The following is a 19791-nucleotide window of genomic DNA, read 5'->3' as shown; positions in this document are numbered from 1 at the left end:
AAATAAAAGACAAAGAGCCCCAGCGCTCCTCAACAGTGCCTAAATGTTTATTTTTCCAGTAAGCTACATTTATTTTCCAAACAAGACAAGTTGAACATCCTGTCACAAGAGTAACTTAAATTATCTCAAAACCAACCAAGCACTTGATTCCAGTCTCACAATGAACGAAAAAAAATCTGCAAAAAAATAAACAAACTCAGATCAAATGGCAACAAAAACAGAGGAAAGAATAAAAATGGTTAAATGGGTCTCTAGGCATGCAAGCCTTTACGCAGAGTCCACGATTGTCCACAGCTGTTAGCGTAGTCAATAGAACTCGAGTCTTGTGCATTCCTCAGAAACAAACTAATTCAGCTATTTTTCCTCAGTTGTGGACCATCAGGGGGAGATTGACGCAGTGAAGGGGGTGGGGTTATCAATCGAGATGATGGTAGCCATCTTTGTGGAAGGATGCCTAAGTGTTCACAGTTGAGAGTCCGAAGTCACGACGATGGGAAACCACCAAACTGAAGGCCCTTACACCCGAGTCACGCACCAGCTACACGCTAGGCACACACTCGCACTGTCTTGTGGTCAAAGCGTTTTTCTTCTTTGTGACACATGTAAAGGTTTAAACTGACCAAAAAAAAAAAAGTGTTGATGTTCCTGCATGGAGCAACATTGAGGCAGGATCAATATCCCAGGAGCCAAACCTTATTGTGAGCTAACAAGCGGGTGGCTAATGCAAAATTTGCACCAGTTAGCCTGTGCTTCAAATGTGCGTTACACCTCACAACGTCAGCAAAACACACAACAAAAGAAAATAAAAGACAGGATGACAATTACAGTAGGCAAACATAACATTACAGAACTCAAATGGTTTTGTGGATATGTGTAGCTTAGCCCAGCTTACAAGTGAGATCGCTCGTCAAAATAAATTGTTAGTCAGTGTTGGTAAATGGGCATCCAACTAGCTGGTCTCTAAGATAGGCCACGCTAAACACAGCCAGAAGAGTTTGGTAGGAATCTCTCACCCTCAAGTTTCTCAAAAACAACAAACAATATAAGTGAGGAAGTTTACATTTTTTTGTGTTGATGAGTGTCTCTTTGTTAATTTTTTTTTTTTTAGTGGCATGTAAACAACAAAAAAACGCCCACGTGTCAATGGAATGAAACTAAAGCAAACAAAAATGTTTGTCAAAGTCCACACTCAAAACAAATTGAATTATCAAAGAAAAAGTTCCAAAAAGCACAACAAAAGACGTTAAGTCTTTTTTTTGTCATTTGAATCCAACATCCAGCTCATTAGTGACATTAATAGAATTTAGTTTTGTAGGTACCTTATATTTTTTATAATCTGAGTATTTACAATTGTACAAGCAAAGCACACACCTCAAAGTGCATAATATTTAATACAGTATCGACTCGGGTTTGCATTTACACCATTTTTTACTTTTGCCTGCCAAAAAGAACCTGAATCCAAACTTTTTTTCTTTTTGTACATGATACAAAAAGAAAAAACAGAAAACAAAAGACGCTGATACTTATTTGCACGCTGCCTTAGGTCACTAAATATTATCTCTTTAGTAGTGCAGGGGGGGGGGCGCAAACACTACCCTCTATGCTCGTTCGGTATAAAAGTTAAGGCAAAGTCACTTTTCAAGTTCAAATAAAATTCAAGTTTCTCAAACACTGGATGGAAATCTTTTGCGTGGAGACGACGCCTGCCTGCTGATGCTTTTCCTCTCGCAAAAAAATAATACGAGAAGAAAACAGGGAATAAATGGCACAGCTCTAGAAATGAGCGTCTTCGCTCAGCAACTGCAAAGAGAGACCAAAAAAAAAAAATCAGTGTGCATTTCAGTCCCAAAAAATAAAAGTCAAAATAAATAAGAGAAAAGTTCCGCTGTTTCCCTTTGATTGCTGGGAGTAACAAAAATGCTTCAGGGGGAAAGAAAGATTCATTTGTGAAGTTTGGACCTGCTAATTATTTACACTTGAAGCAAACGTGTTGCTAGGGGGACATGCTGTGTCGGCGCCTCTTTTGTCCTTCCGCTGCAAAACACAAGAAACCTGTGTCACCAGCTTAGTTGCTCCTCCTCTTTTCTTCATTTACTCCTAGCCAAACACTTGCATTCTGCCATCCTGGCCCATCAATCAAAAAGGGCAAGTCAAGCGAACAAAATGCTGGCCAGTGTTCACTTTCACAAACAAAACATGGAGACTCTGTACCCCGTGCTTCCGTGAGCTCGCATGGGGCTAATGATGGCCCCACATTACTGTGGGTGAATGCCGATGAGCGTCGGGCGTCTGCCAGTGACAGTATGGGCAAAAGAAGGCCTATCCGCATGACCCCCCCCCCTCCCCCAAAATGGCGCCGCCATTAGAGTTGCTTGTGCAAAATGGGGGCGGGGAGGGGGGGGGGGGTATTTTTAAATTTGCTCAGCGCTCTCAGAAATCTACAATTGGGAGGTTGGCTCTCCACAGGGAACTTCAACTATGGTTCAACAAAATTCATATTTTGGGGCATTTCACATTTGAACCAAATTTTGTTTGCATTTCATTGTGAGCGAGGCAAAACCATGAGTGCAAAAGAAGAGCAATCTATTTTGGTCGCAACCCGGACAAAACAAACTTCAGTGACAAGTTTCCAATCGGGTCGCCGTTCCAATGTGCCACAAAAACAAAATGGACAGACAACTAAAATTGATGACTAAAAAGGAGCTGAACCCAAACAAATGTGGGGGTGCTTTACGTGCACACTAAAGTGCTTTTTGTCTGAAAGCCCTGATCCGGAGAAGGAGGCGTCATCTTCTTTGCTCGCCTTCAACGTTTGGAGAGAAGAACAATGGCGTAGCCCTGACGTGGTTCCTGTCTTTTTTTGGGGGGTGGGGGTGGGGGCAATCAGTGGACTTGGGCGGAAGGGGAGGCCCTACAGGGGGGACTTGGGCGGGGTTTGGTGGGAATCCTTCTTGCCCGAGTGCGGCGGGGAGGCCCAGTGGCCAGCCAGTCTGCGCGTGTCCCGCGGGGGTCTTCCCGTCTCTCTGGCCTTGGCGGCCTCCCGCGTCAGGCTCGGGCCGTCGGGGCACTTCCTCTCCTCGCCTGTGGGCTTGGCTTCCTTGGGGGCGAGCGGCTGTGATGGGGTGGGGGTCTCCTTCGCTCGCTGGCAGATTTCGGCGTAGGAAGGCTTCCGCTGCTCCTGCAAGCAGACGGCAGCTGTTTTTACAGGCTGGCAATGATATTAACGCTCGACATCGATGAGTCGTCCGTCTAAATGTTAATTGCGGCACGTTCCTCCCCGATGCAGAGGGGGACTAATATCAGTGCAGCTTGAATTTACTCATAAAAAAAAAAAACACGTAAAATTTTGGCCATCCATTTGAACGAGGGAGTTGATTTGAGAAACACCTGCGGCTTTCCTAAAAGGGTCCATGTGGTCGGATTTGTTTGGAGCTGCAAAATTGCTGATGTTTTGGCAAAACCCATCCTCCATCATTGGATGACAAACTCCCTCAATTTGCGGCTCTCGTCGCTCTTCATTTCAAAGAATGACGTCGAGACAAAGGGAGGTGCTACTATTAGTCGGGCCGCGGCCTCGTCTCAGGGGAAAAATGCTCGTTTCTCATGCGCACTGACCGTTGCGGCGCCGTTGACTTGCACCGACTTGTTGGTGGTGGACAGCGTGCCGGGAACCCGCTCCACGGACAGCTGCCCCTCCTTGGCCCGCTTCACCTCCGACAACCTCGCTTCCCTGAAAGCAAGGTCGCGTCGCGTCAATGCGTTTTTGCTATCTCCAAATTCCAACGTGCTGCCAAAGCAGTCCAAGAGTCTCCGCCTTTCATAAAAGCAGTTGGGGAGCCCAGTGCGGTGTGCTTACGTTGCTGGGATGGAGGGAGGAGGTGGCGGGCACACCGGGGGTGACCGGGTGGGGCCCGCGATGGAGGCAGCCGGAGTGGGCGAAGCTACGAAGCTCACGGCCACTAGGGGGGAGGAGGGAGAGGAGGAGGAAGGGGGCATCGACTTCGGAGGCTCTTTTGGGGCTCCTCCGGGACTGGAGTCGACACTGACATTCTGCGGAACACACAAAGCCCAAACTGCTGCAGCAAGATTGAAAAAGGCTGCAAAAGGACCGTTCTACTTCATGCTTTCCATTTGCTGAACAAAAGGGCGGCGGCGGCGTACTCTGTCCTTGGCGGGTGCCAGTCGGCCGTCAAAGGTGCCCTCCGCCTTGAGGTGCCCGGCGGCTCCGGGCAAAGGAGGGAAACTGGACAAGCCCAACTCGAAGCTCGGCGACGGCGGTTTGGGCGGCGGCGACTGTGGCGACTGCGGCGTCGCTCGCTTGTCGCACACAAAATGGCTTTGCCTTAAACAACAGCAAAGGGAAAAGACAGACGTGGCTCCAATAGGGCAAAAGGACTTACTGTAAACTTGTCATCTCTCTTTTTCCTACAAGAAAAAGAAGACGAAAGACTATGAAGGATTTTGAGGGCGGCGTACGAGACACAAATTCTAGCGGTTGCTTTCGATTCACGAGGACGCGTGCGGTACCTTCCTCGGCCCATTCCCGGGGAACCATAGTCCACCGCGGCGGTGAAGTCGGATGTGCGGCCCGTCTCCCGGCGGGGAAAGACGGCGACGGAGCTTCGAGGATAGCCGGCAGGGAAGCGCGCGGGAGGGCTGCTGCGGACGCCGTTGGTTCTGTCGCCAGGGAAGCTGGCAAAGAGAGCTGAGCCTTCCGGGAGCCCCGTGCGCTCTGCCCCCGCGAGGCTCGGACGTGGGTGGGGCTTGCCGTGGTTCCTGCCGGGAGCCGACAAAGACGTGTAAGCCTTCGTCCAGGTCGTGCCGAGCGGTCAAAGACTAACCTGGCCCGGGGGGAGTGCTGTCTGACACCGAGAAGAGCCGTCGCTGGCTTGAAACTGGCCGATGTGAACCCATTGATGAACTGGTTGTTGTGGAATGGGGCAACCTGAGGAGGGGGAAAAAAAAAACATCAGTAATGAGCACACAAGAATCTCCTCCGAACGCCGCCTTACCAGTGCGGGGTCGATGAAGCCGTGAGTGGCTGACCAGGCCTGGGGTGCGATGAGGCTGTAGAGGGGGAACTGCTGCTGGGGGCTGTACACCGGCGGGATGTAGTAGGACGCCGCCGTGTAGCGCTGCGGCTGAGGCGGCTGTTGCGGTGGCTGCTGCTGAGCGTACAGGTTGGCCTCCACGAGCCGGTAGCCATTCTTGGGCATGAACGTGTTGAGAGCGATGGCCTTGGCCTTTATTCGCGCCTGCGCCAGGGCACGGCACATTTGTTGACATCTTTGGCATTTGTTCAATGCACCTTCGAAAGAAAGGACTCACCTTGATGGGCTTCCCTTGGAAGGTTCTCACCTCCTCCCGGAGGTACTGAAATGCCTTGAAACGGAAGAACATCTTTTTGTCACTTGCAAAAAATGATACAAGTTTCACTCTTCCCCCAAAAACCACAACAACCGTCATTGGGCAAGGCGAGAGTTGAAGAAAGCAAAAAAACACCGAGTCAATGCGCAGCGACGACAATCTGACTCCATTCAAGAAAAGCGCTACGGCGTCGCACTCTGATTGGTCGGCTCATGAGGAAAGGCTTTTTACCAGCTGCGCATCCGCTTCTGACTCAAAGGTGATGAACCAGTTGTCGTTGTAGGCAAATTCACAGTTGACAAACTTGGGCAGGCAGTCTCCTTTAAAAAGGGCCTCCACCTCCTGTCAAAGAAAAGCAACAAACACACCTCTGCGTTACTAAATCTCTGTTTCCCACATTCGTCTGCCTGCCTACGCAATATTTCCTTTTGTGAGTCAACGACGGCTCGAGAGGGTTTGTGTGCTAAATAGTGAGCGAACAAGCGTCATCATGGGTTGAAGGAACGTCTGACACAACGGGCGGGTCGAGTCCACTCACGTCGACCGGCGTGCTCTCGGGAACCTCTCGGAGGATCACGATGCAACGGTTCTGATTGGGTCGCACCTTCTCCCCCTTCTCATCCACCTGGACCAATGGCAGAGCTGGGGGACAAAGCGGATGACCATGTCTATGCAAACAAGTCATGCGATGATGGCAAAGCGCGGCAACGCGACGTTACATGCGGGCTGGCCGTGGCTAAGGAATTCTTTTGGAAAATATGTTTCTCAGGGAAGCTACTGACTCCGCGTTTGTTCAGAAAAGCGATTGGTTGCGCGCGGCGCAATTTGCTCAGGCTATCCGATCACGTTTGCGCCATTGTGTTGGCTCGTCCGAGTGGAGTCGCGCCGACGCCAATTCAAAGTCAACCGAGCGCCGCCTCCCACTCACAGCGTAAAATGTCCACGATGAGCTCGACATCTGTGCTGAGCTTTTTGATGTGATCCAGGTTGGCCACCGTCACGATTGGCACGTACTGGTCGCTGTCCATTTGGGAGATGAGGTAAATGTCACTGGCCAGGTTCTCGCTGAGGGACAAAGACCAGGCAGGCTGGCTGAGTTAGACTTTGCACCGGGAGGACAACAAACAGTGGCGGACAAGAGTAACAAAACTAAGTATTTACGGCATGAGGGTCACAAATGATGAGTAGGAGGAATATGTGCAATTGAGCAAAGCGCTGCTCACCGGGAAAGACAGAATTCAAGAGCTGTCTTCAGGTGTTCCCGCAAAGCTTCCTGAGGATCCCTGGGCTGGGGGTCATCGACTGTTCCCGCACAAAGAAACAAAACGCTCACAGACAGGCACAGCGGCACGTCAAAGCATCACCCGATTACAAATTTAGCATAGTAGCAGCCGGCCAGTCCGCCTACCTGCGGGCGCAGGCGGCCTTGGCTCCGGGACGTCCGGCTCCGGGGTGACGGGCGAGGCAGGGGGCCGGCCCGACGTCAGCGTCACCGGCGGGGGCTCATCGGGCTCCCGGAAAGCCTCGTCGTCTTCACCCGCGCCATAACCTCCTGTGCGACAAAGACACAAAGGTCAACTGTCGGAAGCTGTCCGGTGATTGGGCAAAAAGGGGTTGCGGTCAGACGGCAAAAAGGGACAAAGGCGGCTGAGCTTGAAGACTGTGCCATTTGCAAGCTTGTCTGGCATGGCTAGCTCACGCAAGCGACTGACTGCGCAGCTATTCGGTCGCCGGGGACTTCGGGTTTTGGCACAAATGTCATGAGTAACTTGCTATCAAGTCATCTTGCTTGATCGCAGGCAAACAAACAATGGCGTTTGGAAAAATTAGATGAGCTAGAATATGATGTTTTACAAATATTGATATTTGTCTATGTTTGTGTGTCAAGACAAAAGAAATACATGGGGTATTTGCAATGGCTCTGCAGGGCTTCCCTTCTTTGTTGCAAGTGTCGGAAAAAGGTGGGCGGGCCAACCTGGTGAGCCGGGCTGGGCCGAGCTCCTGCGGGAGTCCTTCCGTGGTGGCGGAGCCGCGGCGCACTTGTCGGCGCCACCGCTGGGCTCCAGGCTAAACACGTGGTTGGCCCATGCTTTTGCATTGGGATTGAGGTCCGAAACCTTGGCAGATTCCTGCGGAGGCAACGCCAGATGAGGTTCAGCAAGCGCAGTCGAGCACCAATAGTCACGCTTTGCGCAGGGAAGATGAGCTACGTATGCCGACACATTTTCGGTACGTTCAAGTGGACGGAAAATAAACTTGGGCTTGATGGAGTCAAAGGAAACGAATGTGGTTATAGGGCAGCTGGGGGGGAACAAAAAACACCACAGACATGGAGCGGGTTGTTCAGGTAACATGAAAGCAGGGGCTATGCCTTAAGCTAATGGCGGCTACCTTACTAGCTTGTAGCACAGCAGCAACTCTGCTTTCAGTCGATCGCAAATTTAGTTGGAGCGGGCCGAAGCGTGAGGTCATCTGGCAGCCGCCAGCAAACGGCGTGGGACCAAAGTCGAAACCCAATTGGATGACAATTCATGTCATCAAATGATGTGTGCTCAAGTCTGCCTGTTTAATTTACTTCAGAGCCAACGCCATTTGGTTCTTGGGCGATGTTTGAAGTGTCCGGACCAAAAGGTGTGGGACATGCATATTGCTTGCAAAATATGAATTTGTGTCTCAGCTTTCAAATCATAAAAGCAGGGTCGTTCCTTTGGGTATGGCATTGCTCTGCCATAAACAAGGGCCCACTGCACACTTGGCGTTCACTCACAAGAACTTCCACGGGCAGCGTGAAAGGCGCTTTTTTTTTTACTATTGAGTCCTTTCCGCAATCCAGTTTTTGATCCTGGGCTAAAACGTGATAGCGCCTGGTGTCACTTCCAACAGCGCCATCTTAAGGCCATTTTACGCTGGCGCTCAAAGTAGCCGTACGGACTCGCTTTGAAGTCAGCCAGTGAATTTTCCAGCTGGGTAGCGAGGCAACGGGTCACGTCAGACGCGTAATGGCACCCGTGTCAAAGTCGGCCGTGCTTTGCTTGCGAGGAGACGGTCATTGATCCGCCAACCGTTTTCCCTCCACATCACACGGCGGCGTGACCGGTGACGCGGCGACATTGATGAATGAAAAAGTCGCTTTCTTCTGCGGCCGTGACGTACCAAATAAGCGTTGTCCTTGGCCTCTTGCACCGGCTGCACCTGCGGTTCAGCGACAACCTTGGTGTCCTGGTCAGAAGTCATGAGCCGTCTGCTTCTTGGCTCCTCGGGGAGAAGTGTGCGTGCGCGGCACTCGGCGGCCTATGCAAAACCGGCACACAAACAATCAGTCAAGCCCGCTGCTGCATCACAAGACCACAAAACAAGCATGTGCTGTCAGGAAAAAGTGAAACCCTTACAGCCATCACCTCTGCACTATGAAACAGAACCAAAAAAAAAAAACATTTGATCATTGCTCAATCAATCAATACAATCCCCGTGAGTCAGCTTTTGCGCTTGCATCGATTTGAATGAAAGGAATTTGTCACGCGGCCGACCTGACGGCAGGGCTTCCAAACAGACGATTGTCAGAGCGCATCAAGCAACTATTTTAGCCTCTTTGAGCAGCTAACAATCCGCCATGTTAGCCCACTACCTATCATTCATGATCTGTCTGCGGGGTGGCCGCAGCTCAGCGGTCGTCCAGTAGGCGCAGGGTGCGTCGTTCGAGTCCTGCTCTGCCCGAGTCATGGGTGGTCATGTCTTCGAGCCTGCTTCCCTCCAGTGCCAGCGTATGAACTTTAGGTGGTAGTCGCAAGGGCCCTCGGCGCGCACCGGCGGCTCCTCACGTTGTTTACCGCCACCGGACTGCGAACGTGCGAAAGCGTTCGCCTCAAAGGTGCTGCTTTGCGTCACAGGTTCAAATAGCGATGTGTACCTGTCGTTTTTAATTTTTTTACTACATTTCAGATTTCTTGCAGCCGGTCGGGATTTGTAAACAAGTCCTGCTGTTTCACTTGTTTCTTGAAGGAGTGAACAGATGCACAGTTTTGACAAATCTGCAGACAAGAAAGCTCAAAGTACTGGACTGAGATTGCCATGATAAACAGCCGTGGTTTATCTGGAAGCCAGTTGAAATTCTTGGCCGCTACTTTAAGAACAGTGTGCGACTTGATGTGCTACTTGATGTCAAAGGTAAGCAGCACAGTAAGACACCTAGTGCGTTTCCTCACTTTTACAGAAGCAGAACCGTCTAACACGCGCGCACACGCACACGTCTGGCAACTAAATACCGGTCTTTTGTGAATCAATTCCCCGCATCCGCGATAAACGGGGGTTTCCCAGGGAGTGTCTGCACTAGCGGTGGCAGTGCAGAAACGTCAAGTGTTTGTTTGGATGACCCGAGGAGCATCGTATGCGACATGGGGACGGACGGTGAGTTCATTCATCAAAACGCCACCAAAAACGAGCCGTGCAATCAATTCCGGTGCACGTTCAAGTTGACAGAGCAGGCCCAGCTGGTGGGCTGTCGTGCCCAATGGAAGATGGCGACCCTCCGGCGTGATTTCGCCCCGTTTCCCCCCAACCCCCATCGAGCTCAGATTTAGCTAGCCCCACTGCTAACTTCCCGGACCCGATTTTTCCACAACAAAGCTTTTCTACGAGCAGACTTTGTTTCCTTTGAAACGAGTTCACTTGCACAAGTCCAATCGAGAATGTGCCACTCACCTGTCAACTCTCGCTGGTCCGGCAGGCCGAAAAGAAAGCACAGAAGACAAAAATAGAGAAGGGAGAGGGGGGCGGGGAGAGGCAGGCAGGAGACGTCGGGGTTTGGACTGAGGCCTAGGCAGGGCGTCCGGTGCTAAATGCGCAGGGGTTTAAGCAGCGGGGTGCCTCGACGAAATGGCCCTCAAAGCTCAGCCAGGCAGCCACCCGAGATCCTTCTCGGAGCGTCGGGCGAGAGTTAACAAGCAGTCTCACCCCCAGCCCCCTGCCCCGACCCCCAATAAGAAGCGAGATACCCAAGAGCTAGTAGCAGGGGGAGCTAGGTGGCTAACTACCTTAGCTGGCTTTGCTTTCACCAACTTGAACAAACGTGGTGGCGCGTGGACAATTCCACGCCACAAAAAGGCTCGGCAGTGGCCTCACCTCAACAGTTCTAAAGAAGAGGAACCAACGGAACCAAAGAGAAGCGAAGCGGCGAAATTAATCCGGACGCGTCAAAATTGGCGACGTTCTTCCCGAGCATACACAAGATTGCCGAATGGACGCTAGTGTTGCCTCATAAGTGAACGATCCGTTCAAAAGAACGACTCTTTTCAGTGAACGATCTTTTTTCAGTTCATTGCGAGAACGGATCAGAGTGGACGAGTGCTGACTTTCCCGTTCGCGAACAAGACAGTGAACTGCCAACGGATTAGTCAGTGAACGTGAACTATGTAACCCAGAATGTTGATTTACGATTTTCCAAGAAAGAAAGAACCACTCATTGAAACGTCACTTCTTTCGTGCTCATTTTCTCCAAGCTAACAGCTAACTTTATAATTTCCCGTTCACGAACGAGTCAGTGACGCAATTTCTCGTTCACGACGTACTCATTCAACAACGGATCAGTGTGTGGGGAGTGGGGGAGCGAACGATTTGGTGAACGATTCTTTTGAACGGATCTTTTGAGTGACCCGATTCTAAAGATTCAGTTCACTTAAAAGAACAGGAATGCACATCACGATAGTGAACTGGCGTGCCTACGGTAAACGAGAAAGCTCAATTCAAATAGAAACAAGCGCGTCCTTGCCAAGGTTCCTTGTTTTGATTTGTCACTGACACAGCAGATATTGAGTTTCAAACTTGAATATTTTAAACAACTTTGCCCACATTTACAAATGCAATGGCCTGTTATTAGGAGTGGCCAGTTATGGTGTACCTAATGAAGTGTCCAGGAGTACGTCACAAACAAAACAGCCAATCAGGAAGTGGGGGTGAGGGGGTCGCTTTTTCAGTTTCAGTTAAGCTTTAACCATGATATTTCCCTAATGAAGTGGCCTGTTATTAGGTACACCTGAAAATGGCGGTGTACCGAATGCAGTGTCGAGGAGCTTGTGTCGTAATGATGCTCCTGCATTTTTACATGTAGACGGAATCTAGAGAGCTTAAAATTGTTTGCAGTACTCACTCAAATTACTTAGTGGTCACCGGTAGAGCTTACTGCACAGTGAACTGGCGCGCCTACGGTAACCGAGAAAGCTCAATCCAAATTGAACCAAGCGCGTTCTAGAACGAGTGTAGATTCGAACACGATCCCAGTGACGTCATTTAAATGTGGGCCAGCATGCTGCCGGGCCCCACATTCCGGGCCTCCGTGTTTACACGGGAAAAGTCCTGAGTCACACCACGGTGATGGGAAAACTGCCACCTCAGCCAAATGTTATGTTCCAGCCAAAGATAGACGACGCCATGCATGCGCCGTTACCCCCCTGCCAAATGCCGCTACATGTTTTCACAATAAGCCTGTCCATGTATGGGTCCGGTCGGGGGGGGAATTAGGCCCTCAATGGGGGCTGACTAAGCCAACGCATGCCATGCGTCCTCACGGTTTGTTTTGATCCCAGGCATTGTTTACTTTAGAACGTCCACGTGACACATCCATCTTACTCACAATCGTTGATCGAGAAGGTAAAATAGAACTTGCCGCTTGGGCTTTTGTTTCTTGCAAAATGACTTTGGCTCCAAAATGTGTCACTTTGCTTAAATTGACTAAATGTTTGTATGTTAGCATTTGTTCCATTCTCATTCATAATAATGCAAACATCATCCTGACAACAAAATGTCATTTTATCATCACAAAAAATCTCTTTTTGATTGGACAAGCAAATGTTTTATTTACAGTTATAATCAAGCAGTAATAATAGCCTTCAGTCTGTTCTTAGCTACCGATAATTTTGCCAGCAACAATCAAATGTGGTGAAATAATCTTAAATATCCCCAGAAAACTGAATGACAAATACATCTTAGCTCTTCCTATGATTTTTTATTTTAACTTCTTGCTGGAGAGGGCTTATGATGAGACATCAAATCATTAACATGCCAAATCAAGTGAATATTTATTAGAAGCCCTCTGAAACATTTGTTTTAAAGAAAGCCCCTGACACCAATTGACATGGAGTTCAGTGGATGTTCCAAAAAAAGTGACACTCACCCAAATGGACAGCAACTGGACGCTTGTATGCACCCTAACCCTTCCTTCTCTGGCAACCAAAAACGAGCACCTTAACAACCATAGAGCACCTTAAGGTGCTAGCAAAACACTCTAACATAGAGCAGGTGAAGATTACACACTGGTCAAAGTGATCGGAATAGCACAATGGAATGGAAGAGAAGACAAACAATGTTTCCTCATGCATAGAACTAAGAAAAAAATTCCAACTATAAGCTGCGTAAATATCTTGTAATACTCCGGAAAAAGTGCACTTTTTTTTTTAAGACAATCGCCAAACCGCAAGCAAGCAAATGCAAAGCAGTTTGATGATTAAAAGAAATGTGAAAGGAGAGGATCCAGTTCACAACCCCAAAAAAGTTTTTAAAATAAGTCTAAAATGTACAAAATGGTGGCGGGGGAAATAAAGAAAAGAAGAAAAAAAAGAAAAAGAGACCCAGGTTCTGCAACAGTAGCGTGAATAGAAGAAAACGGGGCTGCCCGCCGCCGCCACCGCTATGAAGTCTGCAGTAGGCGTCTGTAGTGCGGCATGACCTCATGCTCGGGGAGATGCAGGTTGAACTCCAGCGCCACCAGCACGGGGAACTCAAAGGCGATCAGCTCGCGACGGTTCACGCGGAACCTCTCCTCCAGTTTCTGCAAGATAGTTTTGAAAGCCAACGTTCCGGCAAATACGAGTTGTACCCTAGACTGGCTAATGAAATATGTCCAAAATATGTTCTAGCATCAAAGGTTCCTCCATGGTGCCAGAAGCACATTTAACCACGCGCAACTTACGTCAATAAGAAGCTTGACTTGGTGCTTCTTGAGATCGCCGCCTATCTTAGCCGCCAGCAGGACGCAGGCCCCTGTACAAAGTTTGCGGTTCTGCTTGTTGAGCTTGCCCTGCAGCACCAGCTTCTCAAAGTAGACAAAGGCCATGGCCACCGTGGGCTCTTCGTAGCCGCACTCATCCTGGGCCAGCTTCTTCATCTCCCGCTTCAGGCTAAGATGACGGGATAAGGGCGTTTAACGGGGCTCGGGGGATGTTGCGGACGGACGGGAAGTCCTACCTTCTGATCTTGCTGAGCGTGAGGCGGATGTGAGGGAACTTCTCCTTGAAGGTTTCGTTCATGTCCTTCTTCAGGTCGGAGGGTTTCACATACTCGATGACCGTCGTCTAACAAATATGGCAAATAAAGTTAGCTCTTTTTTTTTTTTTTGGGACAGCTGCACTGCATCATACTATTTGTTTTTTTACACTGATACCAGTACTCAGTTCTTGAATGGTCCCTGAAGCAGATATCAAGCAGCGATACCACTTGAACTTTGGATACATAACATTTCCAATTTGCTATTGCCGACAACATTCAAAACAAAACCAGGAAGGAGCGTTCAAATATGCTCGTGTAATTCAACATCTGTTCTTCCTGCTCAGCGTTGGGACGTTTGTTTTAATCAAGCGTGTCATTCTTTAGCCAGAGTTTGCCCATGACTGATTAAAACAACTTCCCTCCCGCTCGCTGCCTTTCATACAAACAAACGCGCCTTGTGAACCTTATCGTCCTCTGTGGGAAAATGAGCAGTGCCTAAATGTAACTTCTGATAGCGTCAACAAAACATGTTAGAACAATACATATTCGTCAGTCACGTGGTATTTGCGTTGCATTCACTGACTCACCATGTATGACGGGAAGATGAGCACTCGCTTGTGTTTCCCGCAAGGCCACTGAGGGTCGTCCAGAAGGTTGGGGTCGTACTCGCGGAACTCACTCAGGTCGTTGCCTAATAAAAAAAAAAGCCATACTCTTGGTCATTTTATTTACTTAAGAAAAGCCTTACCATACATAATCGTTTTTTTGTTTTGTTTTTAACTAAAGAAAGCCTCAGTATATATACGTGGTCGTTTTTTTTTTTTTTTTACTTCAGAAAAGCCTTAATCTTTTTTTTTTTACCCAAACAAAAAAGAAAAAAGCTTTACTATACATGATCATTGTTTTACAAAAAAAAGCCTTCCTATACATGGTCATTTTGTTTGGGCTAGGGTCAAAGATCAGGTGAGGTATTGACCGACCGGTGTCCAAGCTGCTTTGGTTGCTGTTGGCACGGGCCAGGCTGAGGCTGCGATGGCTGGCGTTGCGAGACTGCGAAAAGGACGACGTGGAGTCGATGGTGTTCCTCCGCCCGCCCAGCACGTTGGTCGGATACAAGAACTGAGTGTACGACACCGTCTGCACGAGTTCCCAAAAAAATGATAATTCAAATAAGTGCTCAGTCTTCTGAAGGATCCAATGACTTTTTTTTCATTCAAATTCTCACCTTTCCATCCGCCCCGAGCTCGACGCCCTCGAGGCCGATGACCATCTCTTTGGCGCTGACGCCCCCCGATGGGTGGCGCTGCCGCCCCGACGCCTCCATCTTCACGTCCCTGATGATGAGCACAAAACATTTATGGCCACTATTTATTTATTTATTTAACTGCCAGTCTTTGTTGGTGGCGTTCTCTTTACAGGTGGCTAAAGTGTCCCTCGGGATGCCAAGGACTGAAATTTCAGACGGCTGCAGGAGGTCAATGGAAAGAAGGAAAACAACCACCAGCTCTCCGCTATTAGACATAATTAAGACAAAAGGGTTAAAAATACCTTTCGGGACAAGCATGGATGAAAACTTCTGAGGACTCCACTGCAGTGTTTGCATGAACATGGCTGCGTCCCACTTATCTTTTGCCTCCCTTTCGGCTTGGGCTCATGTTTTTAAAAGATACAAGTGGCCTCATGTGATACTAGACTAAGGCGGAGGAGCAGGAGGAGGAGGGGTTAGAGTCCAAAAAGCATTATGCGTCTATGAAGCGTCGACTATCACAATGCAGTTAAAAGAAGATCGAGAACAAACAAGGAAAAGAGAGAGAGAAAGAGAGAGAGAGAGAGAGAGAGATGGACGTTGCTTATAACATGCTCCACATGGCGCCCGCTCCATGCAACATGCTTGCATCTGTTGCACAACCGAGATGGAGAATAATAATAAAAAACAACAACACATTCTGACCGCCTCAAATGCTTTCTGATAACCATCGTCAACTTCACATGCGTGAAAAGCGGCCCAAAAAAAAAAAAACAAGGCCAGAAGCAGGATCGACAAGTTTTTGCACGCGGCGTTCGTATTGCTCCGGAGATCAAATGGCCTTCTCAATGACTTAACTGAAAGATGACAAATATACACAACAAATAATAATTGAATGTTTTCCACAATCTAGCTCATAAAGAAAGAGACACTTGAAGCATCTCCCTTTGACACAGAAATGTTTCTCGGGAAGACTTTTGTGGAATCAAAGCAGGAATCATCCAAAGTGCTCATGACTTCCGAAAAACTCCAGCCTGCATTAAAAGCTTTTCATAATCAAAGCAGTCTTTGTATCAGATCAACCTTTTGGTCCATCTCTGTCACTTTGACCTCGTGACCGACGATCCAACTACACTCCATCGGGGTGGAAGAAATGACCCGGGCGGGGGGGCGAGCTCACAAGTGTAAAGCGTCAATTAGCAGTCAACATGCACACAACGTCCCCGGTTGAAAATTGAAAGAGAGCACATCCACAAAAGAGAAGAAGCCACGACGATGAGGAGGAGGAGCACAGACGGGAGAAGGAGGTCATGCTGGAGGATACGTACCCCGCTTGGCTACAATCTCGATAGGGCAGCACTGAAAATACACTATAGAAGGATCTTCTGCCACTGATTAGGACTATCCTACAAAAACAAAACAAGCTCATCAGGTTGAGGCTTTGGCTGCCTTTCAACTGCTGCTGCCCATCTTTTAACGGGGTGGATGCGTTAAACGCCACTAAAAATTCAAAAAACAAAAAGACTGAAATTATAGATTTTTTTTCAAGTCAACACTTGGGGCGTGGGGGCAGTAGTAACATTAGACAAAGGCTTAAAAAATCATTTAAACAGAGAATAAAAAAAAAAAAAAAGATTAAAGAGGCAGCCATTGTGATTAATATTGCGTCTCGGTCCATTGTTGTTTTTTTTCAAAACCAAATTAATCGACTAGAGGGGAAGGGTGCCAACTTCATCTATTCAATATGCGCACTCAAATGCACAAACGCTTGCAAACAAGCGAGCCACTTGTCTAACTGCTTTCCAAGAATCCAAAATCAAACAAAAGAAGAAAATGCTTCTTAGCAGCTTTTGCACACACACACACACACACACACACACACACACACACACACACACATGCACACTGGCAATTGTCACCCATTTTGGGAAAAAAAAAAAAGACAAATCAAAGCAAGAGTAGGGACGAGAGTTCACTTGAGTTACGTTCCCTTCGTACCTTCCGTTGCGCATATCGTGTTGCCGCATGTTCTTAATGAAGTGGATCTTCTTAAAGCTCTTTGGTCGAGGAGAACCTGACAGAGTCCGGCATCTGAGATGTGAGGGGGAAGGAAGAAAAAAAAAAAAAAAAAAGGGATGGTGTTTTTTGACAAAAATATCTTGTTGGGTGTGTGCAGCCGCCATACCGTACCTGCGCAAAGGAGCATTCTCCTCAATGTCCTCCAATGTTTCTAGCGATGAGCGCTGGGAGATGAGCCGGCGTCTGCAAAAACAAAAATGAGAAGATTAAAAGAAAAAAAAAAGTATTAATCCACACTAGAAAAATATAAAATTCTAAACATTATACATGATATAGAAATATTGTATTTAAATACACGCTAGGAATTTTTTAGGTCATAATATACTAACAGACGTAGGCATAAAAAAGCAGGATTAAAGATCGCTCATTCAATCATTTTTAGCAAAAACTAGGCTGAGAAAAAATCACACTTTCACCTCCAGTTTTCAATCTTTAGTCAATTTACACCTTGTCAAGCTAAAGGAAGTTTCACAGTCTAGTGGTCGGCGGTGGAATTACACCTACAAATAACTTGAAACAAAAAAGTTATGAAGAGTACAAAGAAAAAAAAATCAGCTCTAAATGAAAACATTTCAATGGCTTCTAGTCATGATTTGAAAATATTTGAAAAGTAGCTAGAAATTCTTGAAAACCCTGAAATTCCATCTGACAGTCAAGAAAGAGTCGTACCTACAATCTGGACCTGAACCGACATCTATTGAGCTAAAACTCAAAGATGCTTAAATGCTCAGCAACTGTCACTCATCTACTACTGCAACAATAATTTGTTGATCAGCTGAGGTTAAATGGTGACAGATAAACCACCGTCAACACGAAAAGTTTTCAATCAATCTCAGAGGTGGCCGTTGAAAATCTCAGGTTAGCACCAATCACGGCTCAGCTCCAGAAAAGCGTTGAGCCGTGATTGCGCAACAACGAACGCACACCGTCACGCGACGCCAGGGCGCCCGTGCACGTAAGCTGCCGACACTCGGCCCAGTGGAGATAGACAAAAGACTTGGTTCGTTTTCCAGGGTCTCCTGACCTTTTCACCAAGTTGATGGAGCAAGATGGCACAAGAAGCCAAAAGAAAAACACTACATTTGTCCGCTCTTCCACTGCAGTCACGTGAATCCATTTTTAATCGACAAAAAATTTCATCATGAGAAGCTTCAGTGTGTTGTTGACACTGTGTGACCCCCAGCCAGAACTTTGCACCAACCCTAGTAGACCAAGGGGCCGCGGGATATGACCTTTGTGTCAAATACCTTTCAAACAATAACACGACAGTGAGACATTGGTTTACTTAGCCAGTCTGACATTAACGCCACCTCCTGCTAACAACAACAAAAATGAAAGCATGCCTCCTTTGCTAGTCAAGTGAGAGCAAGTAAGTGCATTAGGTCAGGAGGGAGCAGGAAAACAAGTTCCAGTCTGCCAGGCAGGCAGGAGAGGGTTCCGTTGTCAAAAAGTCATTGCAACAGAAGGTTCTGCCATTGAAAAGCAGCACACAACTGTTGGTGACAGCTAGTCAGTCAAAGCGAGAGGACATGACGCTGGAGGTTCCGTCACGTTGAAATGGAGGAGGCAGGCGCCATGCAGGCAAGTGTGTGCGTGCCATGTTTCCGACTTCCAAAAACAAGCATATTTATACTTTGCGTAACCATACGGACGGTTCGCAGCATCTGTAAAAACATGGTCGCAATCTAAGACTGCAGAGGCGGTACGAGCCTGAATGGCACACTGTGCATGACCCCCCCCCCCCCCAAAAAAAAGATTCAAAGAAAAAAAACACGTCAATTTGTGTTGCCCCCTCCCCATAAAACAAATAAATACTTGGAATGATGGGGGGCGAAATGCACAAATAAATGGATGTCTGCAAGTATGTTGTGCTCAACTGTATTGAGGCCAAAAGTTTATACCTCGATCGCTGTAACTCAATGGCAGAGTTGGCGATTTGTCCGCCCTCCAGGCAGTAGTTCTGGGATCCTTGTCTGGAGTACGGCGCGGGCGCGACCCCCGGGGTGTAAGTCTGCAATCTGCCCCGGGCCGAGGCGGCGAGAGCCGAGAGAGGCGAGCCGAACGCGGCCGCCGCCGGAGGAGGAGAATACGCCTGAGTAATCGTTTCACCCTCGCCGAGTTCTGGGGCGACGGATGCAGACGAAGCCACTGAGCTGCTTCGGCTGCTCGCCAGGTTGGCCAAGGCGGTCGCGGCGGCGGCAAGAGCGGCAGCCGAGGCGGCAGCAGCCGAGGCGGCGGCGGCGTCAGCGCCTCGCTCCACCATGCAATTCGGGGCTTCCGAGTCTCCTTCCTCGGCGACGTCCTGAACCTCCTGGCACTCGCCTTGCACGGGTCGCCCATCCAGGGAGATGTTGGTGAGGAATGAGAGCGCCGCTTGCCTCCGCCTTGAATCGATGCGTTTCCGCGTCTGCGAGTTGTTGATGCGGTGGCCGTGAAGAAGCGTGGCCGCGGCGGAGGGGCTGCTGCTGCTCGCTGCCGCCGCCATGCTTCTCCCTCACGCCTCCTCCACCCACTTCTTCCTCCTCACTTACGATGCATCGAATCGTGCTTTAGAATCTACTGCACTTGGGTGGGTGCACATAACGCCGATCTACACTGTCCGTCTTTTTAAATGCACGCGTGGAAGTGGGTTGAAAACAGCCAGGTCACGTGGTTGCAGTATTGTGGCAGCAAAGGAGAGCGTTGGAACCAATCAGGCGCCAGTCTTCTTTCCCCACCCTTTTCCTGACTCTTAAAGCACAAGTCGACACACCACACCAGGATGTTGCGACTCAGGTCTTATCAAGCACAGTCCATGGGCGGTGAGCGTAGGAAAATAAAGTTGTGCTGTGAAACCGTGCCCC

The 19791-nt window shown here is 48.6% G+C and overlaps 2 protein-coding genes and 1 long non-coding RNA gene across 4 annotated transcripts; 1 reads left to right on the top strand and 2 right to left on the bottom strand.

The window, feature by feature from the left end:
- Positions 1-31: 31 nt before the first annotated feature.
- On the bottom strand, positions 32-10636 carry larp4b (La ribonucleoprotein 4B). The gene is made up of 17 exons (XM_061294515.1): positions 10066-10636; positions 8521-8658; positions 7343-7496; positions 6776-6919; positions 6591-6669; positions 6296-6432; positions 5906-6009; positions 5599-5709; positions 5329-5382; positions 5013-5255; positions 4842-4945; positions 4528-4776; positions 4401-4425; positions 4162-4317; positions 3857-4050; positions 3616-3730; positions 32-3178 (listed from the first exon to the last, which is right to left on the bottom strand). The coding sequence occupies exons 2-17, from the start codon at positions 8599-8601 to the stop codon at positions 2912-2914; spliced, it is 2217 nt and encodes a 738-aa protein (XP_061150499.1). The 5' UTR covers positions 8602-8658; positions 10066-10636; the 3' UTR covers positions 32-2911.
- On the top strand, positions 9705-15670 carry LOC133165221 (uncharacterized). The gene is made up of 2 exons (XR_009717532.1): positions 9705-9771; positions 14574-15670. It is a non-coding gene; the product is annotated as an uncharacterized LOC133165221 (long non-coding RNA).
- On the bottom strand, positions 12187-19736 carry cables1 (Cdk5 and Abl enzyme substrate 1). Of its 2 annotated transcripts, XM_061294542.1 has the most exons (10): positions 18850-19736; positions 17060-17131; positions 16868-16960; positions 16198-16275; positions 14849-14957; positions 14604-14760; positions 14211-14314; positions 13603-13709; positions 13328-13535; positions 12187-13186 (listed from the first exon to the last, which is right to left on the bottom strand). In XM_061294542.1, the coding sequence occupies exons 1-10, from the start codon at positions 19431-19433 to the stop codon at positions 13046-13048; spliced, it is 1653 nt and encodes a 550-aa protein (XP_061150526.1). In that variant the 5' UTR covers positions 19434-19736; the 3' UTR covers positions 12187-13045. The 2 variants fall into 2 exon arrangements, with proteins under 2 accessions (XP_061150526.1, XP_061150527.1); XM_061294543.1 differs by lacking the exon at positions 16198-16275.
- Between the last annotated feature and the right edge of the window lie 55 nt (positions 19737-19791).

This window comes from Syngnathus typhle, linkage group LG13, assembly GCF_033458585.1.
Source record: "Syngnathus typhle isolate RoL2023-S1 ecotype Sweden linkage group LG13, RoL_Styp_1.0, whole genome shotgun sequence".
NCBI classification, from domain to species: Eukaryota; Metazoa; Chordata; class Actinopteri; order Syngnathiformes; family Syngnathidae; genus Syngnathus; species Syngnathus typhle.
The sequence above is the reverse complement of the archived record's forward strand: the minus strand, read 5'-3'. Positions and strand labels throughout refer to the sequence as shown.